We start from the raw sequence: 11,536 nt of genomic DNA on the forward strand, positions 1-11,536 counted from the left end.
CCTTCGACCAGCGCATGGAGATGCTTGGCGATGGCCCTGACGCCGGTTTCAAAACCTCTGCAAATATGGTGTACAGAGGGCGCGGGCGCGGCTATGGCAGAGGACGTGGACGCAACAACAACAGGGGTCGCGGCCGAGGATGGCGCTCTTCCCCAACTCCATCTGGCGGAAACAACGGCAGCGGCAGCCGTGGTCGTCCACAACAGCAGCGTCAGCAACAAACCCGGGACTACCCGGAATGCCAAATATGTTACAAGCACCATCCAGGAGGTGCTCGTGATTGCTGGCACAGGTATGATGAAGATGAACAGGAGGAGAAGGGGGCCAACATGGTCACCGACTCCTATGGTGTAGACACAAATTGGTATGCGGATACCGTGGCTACAAACCACATCACGACGGAGCTCGACAAACTGACGATTCGAGACAAGTACCGTGGAGGTGACCAAGTGCACACCGCAAGTGGTTCTGGTATGGACATTACTCATGTTGGTAGTTCAATTGTTAAAACCCCCACCAAAAATTTTCATCTAAACAGAATTCTACATGTGCCTGAAACATCAAAAAGCTTGCTTTCTGTTCATAGATTTACCCTTGATAATCGTGTTCTCATTGAGTTCTACCCTTATTTTTTCTTGGTTAAGGACTTGGACACGAGGAGGGTACTTCTTAGGGGCAAGTGCGTGGGAGGTCTCTATCCAATCATATCTTCGTCAACGTCATTGAATAAACAAGCCTTTGTTGCTATCAAGCCTTCTTCAGCAAAGTGGCACAGTAGATTAGGCCATCCTTCATCAGTTATTGTTTAAGCTTGTTCTTAGTAAAAATAAACTTCCCCATTGTCTTGAGTCCAGCATTGAGTCTGTTTGTGATCCTTGTCAGCAAGCTAAAAGTCATCAGCTACCATATCCTATTTCTTGCAGTATTTCCTCTGCATCCTTACAACTTGTATTTTCAGATGTTTGGGGTCCACTCCTACTTCTGTTGGTAGACACTCATATTATGTAAGCTTCATTGATGACTATAGCAAATTTACTTGGATCTATCTCCTTAAGAAACGATCTGAAGTGTTTCAAGTTTTCAAGAACTTTCAAAATCTTGTTGAACGAAAACTAAACACAAAGATCATTGCTATGCAGACTGACTGGGGAGGTGAGTACAAAAAGCTCAACCTATTTTTTCAGGAACTTGGCATCTCACACCATGTTTTGTGCCCCCATGCACACCAACAGAATGGTTCCGCTGAAAGGAAACACCGTCATGTCGTTGAAGTAGGGCTAGCTCTACTAGCAAATGCATCGATGCCATTAAAGTTCTGGGATGAAGCTTTCTTGACTGCTACATATCTCATAAACTTACTCCCTAGCAAGGTCATCAAATATGAGATCCCACTCACATGTCTCTTTGGCATTACTCCTGATTATAAATCACTACGTGTATTCGGTTGTGCTTGCTGGCCCAACCTCCGTCCATATAATACATGCAAACTTGCATTTCGTTCAAAGAAGTGTGTCTTCCTTGGGTATAGTCCCATTCATAAAGGAGTCAAATGCCTAGATGTTTCTAGTGGTAGGGTATATCTCTCTCGAGATGTTGTTTTTGATGAATCCGTATACCCCTTTGAGTCTCTTCATCCGAAAGCCGGAGCACTCCTTAGGAAAGAAATTCTTCTCCTTCCACCCAATCTCCAAAACTTGGATCAAGGGGGCGACAATTGCACTAATCCAACTAATGATCCTACCAGTACTGGTGTTGCATCTTGTCCTGTGCAGGGCTTTGCAGAAGACGCAACAGAAATCGGTGTAGAAAATGATCCAAATTTTGATGAAAATGAGCCTTTATTTCATGAGATAGAAGAAGACAAAGCTGGCGCTGAGCACGAGGAGGATCCGGAGTCACCTGGAACTCCTGTGCGTCAGCTCTCCTCGGATCGGGTGCACGGATCAGCTCAGGATCGCGTGCTGGAGAGATTCTTTCCGCACCATTTAGGCATCGCCACGTCGCCACGTACCGGGTTCGCCTCGCGCCCCACGCACGGGCCAGCGAAAGCGACAGCGACAGAAACCGCGTCGCCCGGCTCGGGATCTCCGCTCCGCATGCACCAGTAGTTCGACGCGGGATCTTCTGTGGCTGCCGAGTCGGACACCGCCACATTTTTGGCCACACAGCGCGCTGCTGAGGCTGATCCAGGATCTGCTGTGGAAAGTGCCTCCAGGATGCTGCCGGGATCTTCTGCAGTAGATTTGCCTTCACCATCTCCTGTGCAGAAACACACACGTCGCATGGCTCAGCCACAACCTGCTTCACGTGTCACAACTCGACTATAAAAAGGTATAAGCAAACCGAAAAATAGAACTGATAGCACTATACGATATGGCATGTTGTGTGTTACAAGGGAACCGACAAGACTAGAGGATGCACTTGAGGATCCAAAGTGGAAAAATAAAATGGATGAAGAGTATTCGGCACTCATGAGAAACAAAACTTGGCACCTTGTGCCTGAGAAAAGAGGTAAAAATGTCATTGATTGTAAATGGGTTTACAGAATAAAAAAAGGCAGATGGTTCAATCGACAGGTATAAAGCATGTCTAGTTGCAAAAGGTTTTAAACAACGTTATGGTCTAGATTATGAAGATACTTTCAGTCCCATTGTTAAAGCCGCAACTATTAGACTTGTATTAGCCATTGCAGTTTCCAGAGGATGGAGCTTGAGACAGCTAGATGTTCAGAACGCGTTCTTGCATGGTGTTCTGGAAGAGGAGGTTTATATAAGGCAACCACCTGGGTATGAAAACAAGAAAGTACCTCATCCTGTGTGCAAGCTTGACAAGGCGCTTTATGGTTTGAAACAAGCACCAAGGGCATGGTATTCAAGACTAAGATCTCAGTTAAGGCGTCTTGGTTTTGTTGCATCTAAGGCTGACACTTCACTATTCATCTACAACAGGGCAAACATAACTATATTTGTACTAGTATATGTTGATGATATCATAGTTGCAAGCTCGTCACAAAGTGCTACTAATGCTCTTCTGCATGATTTAAGTTCAGAGTTTGCTTTGAAGGATCTTGGTGATCTACACTTATTCTTAGGCACTGAGGTAAAGAAGATTCAGGATGGCATAGTATTGAACCAAGAAAAATATGCCAATGAACTTCTAGTTCGCATGGGGATGAAAGATTGCAAGCCTTCACCCACACCATTATCCTCTTCAGAAAAACTTTTAGCTTTTGAAGGTCAACCACTCAAAGAAGAAGAGATCATGAAATACAGGAGTGCAGTAGGAGCTCTACAGTACTTGACACTGACAAGGCCTGATATTTCCTTTGCTGTTAACAAGGTTTGTCAGTATCTTCATGCACCTACCACTGTACACTGGACAGCTGTTAAGATAATTGTACGGTACATAAGATATACTGTGATCTTAGGCCTTCAAGTTAAACGTTCTAACTCCACTCTTGTTAGTGCCTTCTCTGATGCTGACTGTGCAGGATGCAGCGATGACAGGAGGTCAACTGGAGGATTTGCAGTTAATCTCATTTCTTGGAGTGCTAGAAAATAGGCCACAGTATCTAGGTCAAGTACTGAAGCTGAATACAAGTCACTAGCTAACGCTACTGCTGAGATTATTTGGGTTGAATCACTGTTAAATGAGTTGGGAATTAAGCAGCATCGTGTGTCATGTTTATGGTGTGACAACTTGGGAGCCACATATCTTTCTGCAAATCCAGTGTTCCATGGCAGAACCAAGCATATAGAAATTGACTTTCACTTTGTAAGGGAAAGGGTTCCAGAGAAGAAGTTGGACATACGATTCATCCCTTCCAGAGATCAAGTTGTAGATGGATTCACTAAAGCTTTGCCAGTCAAGCCTTTCGAGGAATTCAAGAGGAATATTAATATAGGATAGTTGAGATTAAGGGAGGGTGTTAGACTTAGAGATATATCTCTTGTAATCTCAAACTAACTCTATCTCTTCCTCTCCCGTAGCTCTTTCAAACTCCTATGTAACTACCGAATCCCAAAGTGATCGGCACAACCTTGTAAGCCACGACAGGGGCGTTTTCCTGCCTCGATCAATGTATACACACGCGGCTCCCTTACGAGGGAGTAGGAATGCTTCCTATCTAACATCATCTTCCCACCTCATTCATAAGAGACAAAAATATTAGCCCTAATAGAGCATGCGAGCGACATGCAGATTCCGTGAGCAGAAGAGGAGGTTATAACAGGAGTGGTCACCACACTAACTCCATCATAAGCGTGATGCTCTTGCTTGCGTTGTCTCACCATGGCCGCGGTTTATCTTCGGTCGCAAGGAAGGAAGGAAGAAAATATGGTGGAAGATATGCATTGGACCGGAAAGCCCATTTGGCCCAATGGTGGAAGATATGCATTGTCTCACCATGGGCTATTCTTTCAAATTAAGATTGGAGTTTCCATTTTAGCATATTCGGATTTTTTTGGTGGGAAACTGTCGATCTATCCATCTTCAATCAAGGCAGTACAATGAATACCAGAAATAATAAAAATTACATCCAGATTCATAGACCACCTTACAACGACTACAAGCACTGAAGCGAGTCGAAGGCGCGCCGCCGTCATCGCCCCTCCCTTGCTGGAGCCGGGCACAACTTGTTGTAGTAGACAGTCGGGAAGTCGTCGTGCTAAGGTCCCATAGGACCAGCGCCCCAGAACAGTAACCGCCGCCGATGAAGAGAAGTTTAGATCAGAAGGATCCAACCTGAAGACAGATGAACAAAGACGAACAAAGACCGGATCCAAGCGGATCCACCAAAGACAACTACCGACCAAATCCCGCGAGATCCGCCGGAGACACACCTCCACACGCCCTTCGACGATGCTAGACACACCATTGGGACAAGGGCTAGGCGGGGAGAACCTTATTCCATCTTCAAGAAGCCGCCACCGTCTATTCTTTTTGAATAGAACACAAACCCTAACAAAACTTGAAGAAGCACCTAAAAACAGAGCCCTCCCGCCAGCAAAGGCCGGGATCCACCGCACACCCATGACCCTAAGGCCACAAGAGACGTGGGAGATCGGCGCCGCCGCCGACGGGAGGTAGAAACCCTAGCCCCTTTTCTTGGAGGGGAGACAAAGGGAGGAGAGACGTACGTATGTATATTTGGATTACTCCTCTAAAAGAAGAGGAATTGTTGTTTGTTTCGCAAGGGAGATTTATATGGTTTGGAAAACATTGTTGTTTGATATAAAACAAATGTGGCAAACTGTTCTATTACAGAGTGTAGATGGAGATTATCAAATCACCTGTTATGAAAAATGAGCTAAACATTCCTAAAGAATTAATATAAAGATTTGGTTGAACAACAACATGAGCGAGCTAATAAGAATGTCACGCTAAAACTCTCAAGTCTTGGTATTGTTACCACCATTGTGATTTCGTGTAGAAATTCGCCTTGTTCGTGCATTTGTCCGAGCCTACATACTACAATAGTTAGTCCAAACTTCATACACTTTTAACCAGGTTGATTCTACTTTTTCTCTATCCATGCACTAAGGAATGTTTACTTTTTTTGAAGAAAATGTTTACTTCCAACCATGGATAAAATACACAAGGGTTTACAACTTTTGCAGAATTTCTATCGATGTTCATAGTGGCTAGAGTTAGTTCGGATCAAAGGTCGGCACAACTTCATCACCATGCAAATTTTTAATGTCTTTAATCAACCAATATGTTAATCAGTTCACACACACTAAACATGTGTGATAAATAACATAAATTTTAAAGAAAGAAACATAACACAGAAGGTAATGCGGAAATGTTTGTTTTACATGTGAAAGAGATAAATTAGGGTAAAGTAGCAAGAGTTTCAAGCTGAACAACTATCTCATCAAGCTAAAAAGACTGTCATGGTATGCTCTCAGGACTCAACTGTATCCTTGTCGTCACTGTGATTCTGGGATGAAATAGCATCATTTGAACTCGAAGGACCCACCTAAAACATGAGTAAAGATCAATACACAAGGCACTGATATTTCCATAACAAGACACCACTAGTCAGGGAAAACCTTTTCCCATTAGGAATAAAAGTAATGAATAAATCCAAACAATTGCCTTTTTCTGAGAAAAAGAAGGCACACAACTAGGATTATTTTGTCGTTAATTTTGAATTGAACATGTCAAACTAAGAAAAGAAGAGCAAATGTAAATTTTCGGATGAATGGTATCAATGACGTTTACAATCGATTTATGTTTCCTTCTTTTAATATTCTTTGTTATGTAACACTATTTATGTTGCTTTATCTCATGTTTATATGTGTATAATATTGAGAAAATTGCATGAAAGCAACCCAACCTACTTGTAGTTCCATGCTCAACTAGTGCAGCTATACTGAACTAGTCATCTTTCACAAAGCAAACCGACAATGTACAAGCAAGAAGTGCAGAAAGAACATGTTATTGTTTAATGATGAAATGCTAAACTAAGTAGCAAGACCTATATTAGTGTAAGTTCTTAATTCACCCTATGAAAGTGTGAAGCTATAAATTAATATAAGAATCATGACATGTAGTGTTTTGCAACAATGCTATATTTAAAGTATTTACAATATTAAGTAGCTATTTCTCGTACGATGTCAAATAACTTGACTATTAACAACCTCAATAACAACACAAAAAACTCAATATCTAGGCAACTTGCACATGTAGCATAAAGAACATAAGTACGCACATGGGTGCATTTTTTGGTGAAACATAGTTTTACTTCAACAGAAGTAATTTATCTGTATAAATGAATTAGAAATAATTATTTTGTGTACATTTCAAGATAGTATTATTTGCTTAAATGCCTAATATAGTAGATTAGGAAAGTGGTAACAAGCACAAGGAAGCTAAAGTGGAAATGAATAATAATAAAAGTTTGACCAAATGTAAAAATTACCTTATATTGTGTAGCAATCTCCGTCATACGAGCGATCCACCCAATTTCCTTATTCATAGCCTATAGAAAAGTTAACTTTACTAATTTTCCATATAGGAACAATCATAACTAATCCGTCCAATAAAAGTAAACACACTATATATACCTTGCAAATATCTCCATACTTCCTCATACGAGCAAGTAACTTTTCTCTGTCCCGCTTTTCCCCCACCAAATTAAGTCGTTGGGAGGATCTTGGATACTGAAGTGCCAAGAGATATGTTAACTAACTAGTTAAACTCTTTTCTTTGCTCTTAAGATGGTTATGTATTGTTCAAACTAAAATGTGAAAAATGTATGTTAACTTCTGTTTACGTAAAGAATTACCTTATTTGGAAAGACTGGAACGATTTGATCAATTTGCAGGCCTATTTGTTGTCGAATCACGTCATTTGATATACCTTGCAGACGATGTTTGAGTTGTATGCCAGATCGTTGTGAAAAGACCTATCAAATGGCAACTCAACAATTTTGTTAGATTTCCCAACATAATAAATTTTTATTAAGGTAAATTTCAATTAAGACAACATACAGTTATGTCATGCTCTTTTTGATGAATGTGGCTCCACATCTCTTCTAGCTGAGAGAGCTCGTCCTCGCAAGGCTTCCACTTCTTAAATTTCCAAACTTCCCTCTTTTTTGGCTTACGCACAATGCCGCCTTTTTTGTACACATCTAAGCGTACAAGTGACTCCACATATATGTAGGATTGCATATTGTCTGGCTTGCGAGGGCTAAAATCTAAAACTGGGCTAAAGCCTGAAAACCTCATCATGTTTAATATCATAGGCTCGATATTCCCTTCATTCCCATGCAAATCATGAGAAAATAGCCTACTATCATTTCTTTGCATCAATAACTTATCCCCATAAGATAAATTTGGACCCGCGGTGTAACCTGCTGTAAGAATATTGTACTTCTGGCTCCAACTTTGCTCGACCTTGTTGTCTAGTGTCCAGATCTGCAGCTTACCATAAATAACTTTGTGCCAGGTTTGAGCAGTTGCTATACATATTTTCCCCTCTATCTCTCTGATCCAGTACCTACGGGGACCACCATAAACACTATTTTCAAGTACTGATGTTGGCAGTTCTATCCGTGCAAAAGCTTCTTCACCGAGATCAAAGCACATAACAACATGCTTCCAGTTAGTTGCCATATCATTAGTTAACCAGTACATTGTTCCACCAACATTGATTAGTCCAGAGTTTTTGACGCAACTCAAGCTTAAGGCTTCTGGGGTTCTGATGTCTTTCCATTTCTCATCACCAAGCCTGTAAACTTGAATGATGGTGAATTTGTCTCCATTCTTGGGGCGGCCCTCAACATAGTCACCCAAGTGTGTAATTTTGTATTCTCTTGTCAATGGGTGAAACCCAAAACTATAGAACAAGAATTGGTCGCCACTGAAATTCTTTATAGGTTTCTCAAGATGCAAACATTCGCCAGTTGCAAGGTTAGCTATCTTGATTGTCGATGTCTTGGTGTATAAGCAAATAATCCCATTACATGAACCACAGAGTAAATCATCAGGGTCAATGGTTGGCACTGCATATGTTGATTGTGACCAAGCTTTATCAATTAGAATAGCATCACTCGGGTAATGTTTTCCTGCAACATAATCTTGTTGGAAGAATATGAGGGAATAATGGGATGCATGCTTCAGGTGTGATGTGACAAAATTGGGATCCCGGATCAAGTTTTTCCAGCACGTACAAACACCAATACACACCAATAAAGTGCTCACCGGAAGCCGAAAAAATATCCGCTCGATGAGCTCTCTCGGGAGACGGTTTATGGAATATTCCTCATTTCTTTCCTTCTTTGAACCAGCTTCCTCAGAATCCATAATAAGCATACTATAGCCCAATGAGACAATCTAACCGTAGAAATATTGCACAAGCATCTGTTGAGACAGTCTAACCACAGAAATATTGCACAAGCACACATTTTAGTAAAATGATGATGTGCACCCCTATATATTAGAACTAAAATAACTTGTGGTAAAAAAATAAGAATCGGTTCTGAAATTTTTGCGAAAGATCATGACACTCCTACATCCAAGATCATGCTATTAGTTAATGAAATTATAAACAACCTAGCATGACCTATATTAGTGTAAATTCTTAATTCACCATATTCAAGGGTGAAGCTATAAGTTAATATAGGAATCAAGACATTTAGTGTTTTACAACAATGCTCAGTTCAGAATATTTATGTATAACCTTGATGACGTTTTTATTTCTCCTCCAATGTTAAATAACTGGACTGATAACTACCTAAGTAATTGACAACACAACAAAATCAATACCTAGGCAACATACACTTGTATGCAAATAACATAAGTACACACATGACCACAAATTGAAATATTGGGTGAAACATAGTTTTGTCGTAGTGGAAGTCAGTTACCCATACAAATGAATAGAACATAATTAATTTGATTAAGTTTCAAAAAACGTAATTAATTTGATTACATTTCAAAATAATTATTTAATCAATTGGATGAGATACTAGATTAGGCAAGTGTTAACAAGAACAAGCAAGCTAAAGTGGAAATGAATAAAATTACCAGATCTTGTAGAGCAATCATCGTCATACTAAAGATCATCCCAATTGCTCCATATATATAGCCTGTAGGCAGGTTAAGTTTACTAATTAGACATCTAGAAACAACTCTAAATTATCTAGTTAGAAAATATAAACACAATATACCTCGCAAAATATCTGCATCTTTCTTTGTATGAGAAGTTACCTTTTCTCTATCCCTCTTCCGCGCCACCAAATTAAGTCGGCAGAGATTATCTTGGATGCTAGAGTGTCAAGACTTATGTCGCCAAGGTGCGGGTGGTTGCTTCGGCTATCTCTACCCAAGATGTGTAAGTCAGAAAAGGCACTCCGACAACAAGCCACAATTCGGTACTCAGAGAAGCGGCGTGAAGCAAGACTGTAGATCTTCGCTAATGGATGGCACGAATAGGCGATCTAGGAAGCATGTGGAGCAGAGGTAGGGGTGAGAATGTGGTTCTCGTGGGCTCACGAGGGGGGGAGCTGTGGACGCGCGATGCAGCTCTAGATTTGTGAGCGAGGAGGCGGCGGCGGCTAGGACGAAAGAGGGGCAGGAGTGATCGCGATATATATATATATATATATATATATATATATATATATATATATATATATATATATATATATATATATATATATATATATATATATATATGACTATGCTAGGGTTTTTTGTGGGCCTTCGGGCCAATCGGCTGGGGCAGCTAGCAATTTTGGGTCTATTTGGGTCGTAGCCCAAGCTCACACTACCAAAGATTTGGAATCTACTAGAGTACTAGCGTCTATTTGGATGGGCGCCAATTATTTGGTCTGCCCAGGCCCATGTGCTTTTCCAATTCATTTCATGCCCACAGTTTAGGTGAGAGGCTTGTGACCGAATCCTAAGAGAAGTTTTATTTGAGAGCCTTTATAATTTAGTGATTCTTTCTTCTTATACTTAAATGTTTAATATACCACCATCATAATATTTTCTGTTATTCAATATGCGTTGGTGCTAAAAACATGGTCGGTTTCAGAGCTACCAATTCTTCCACACACACACATGGATTAGGAGAATTGTAGTCATGGGTTATAGATTACAGAAGCGATGCGTGTTTATTTCAGTAGTATTCATATATGGGTATTGTGCTTATGTTTAAAGATTCAGACTTCGACTTTAAGCATCAGGTAGATGATCTGACTCATTCTTACTAAAAGGTACAAAAATTATACCGTGTTGTGCGCAGATCTTCTCTCAATGTTTAACAATTATATTCTTATAAATAGCATTCTATTATGGAAATACTTGTTGTTAATTGTTATCCGCTCATATGTAGATCTTTGAGAGGTTAGTTTACACCATCATGCACCATGTGCTATATTTAATAACGAATTTTATACTACATTTAAGGTGACCATGCTAAAAGAATAATAGCTTATTATAGCATTTCTAAATTATGCTAATGTTGTTACCCCTTTGACAAGCTAAATATACCCAGACAAAAAAACTCGGTGTAGATGTGTTATGGCCATGAAAGACAATAACTATTAACTAACCTATCTTTATCCTCCATATCATCTAGCTTCTATTTGGTCAATCCCTTATCTCTACAACCTCTAAGCTCAATGGGTACTTGTGGCTGCTTCTTTTTTTATGGTGGTGTTCGCGCCTACCGATGAGTGATAACCTCTCACCCATTGAACTGCCCGAAATTGAAAAGCAACATTTGTACATGTAAACGTCACATACACCATCCAAGAGTCACACATATACAAGGCTAAATAGACCATCATCAATGGTAAAAAAGAGTCCGATAAGGTAAAAACAGCACAACAAGGCATGTGTCTGTGTCTGGTTTATCTGTACGTGTGATGTGTAAGGTTACTATTTTTATTCAAGATAGTTACAAGATCAAATTATATAAAAGTCCTTATTCCACTTTACAAATGGCATGTGCATATATGGTGAGAAGATAAAAACCTACACACAACGGGTGCTTGCCATACAGTGCCAAAAAGTCTTTC

The 11,536-nt window shown here is 40.3% G+C and overlaps 1 protein-coding gene across 1 annotated transcript; it reads right to left on the bottom strand.

Moving 5' to 3' along the window:
- Positions 1-5,804: 5,804 nt before the first annotated feature.
- Positions 5,805-8,813, bottom strand: LOC119368369 (F-box protein At3g07870-like). The gene is made up of 5 exons (XM_037633653.1): positions 7,497-8,813; positions 7,292-7,411; positions 7,071-7,166; positions 6,926-6,985; positions 5,805-5,980 (listed from the first exon to the last, which is right to left on the bottom strand). The coding sequence occupies exons 1-5, from the start codon at positions 8,811-8,813 to the stop codon at positions 5,906-5,908; spliced, it is 1,668 nt and encodes a 555-aa protein (XP_037489550.1). The 3' UTR covers positions 5,805-5,905.
- Between the last annotated feature and the right edge of the window lie 2,723 nt (positions 8,814-11,536).

The sequence above is a fragment of the Triticum dicoccoides genome, chromosome 2B (genome assembly GCF_002162155.2).
Source record: "Triticum dicoccoides isolate Atlit2015 ecotype Zavitan chromosome 2B, WEW_v2.0, whole genome shotgun sequence".
Classification (NCBI taxonomy): domain Eukaryota; kingdom Viridiplantae; phylum Streptophyta; class Magnoliopsida; order Poales; family Poaceae; genus Triticum; species Triticum dicoccoides.

What these genes read in the sequence shown, in the direction of transcription:
- LOC119368369 (XM_037633653.1), bottom strand. Translation starts at nt 8,813, where the DNA reads ATGGATTCTGAGGAAGCTGGTTCAAAGAAGGAAAGAAATGAGGAATAT. An exon ending in TTCCAGTCTTTCCAAATAAG is followed by an intron (nt 7,167 to 7,291) that starts GTAATTCTTTAC and finishes TTGGCACTTCAG; the next exon opens with TATCCAAGATCCTCCCAACG. An exon ending in AGATTGCTACACAATATAAG is followed by an intron (nt 5,981 to 6,925) that starts GTAATTTTTACA and finishes CTCATGTTTTAG; the next exon opens with GTGGGTCCTTCGAGTTCAAA.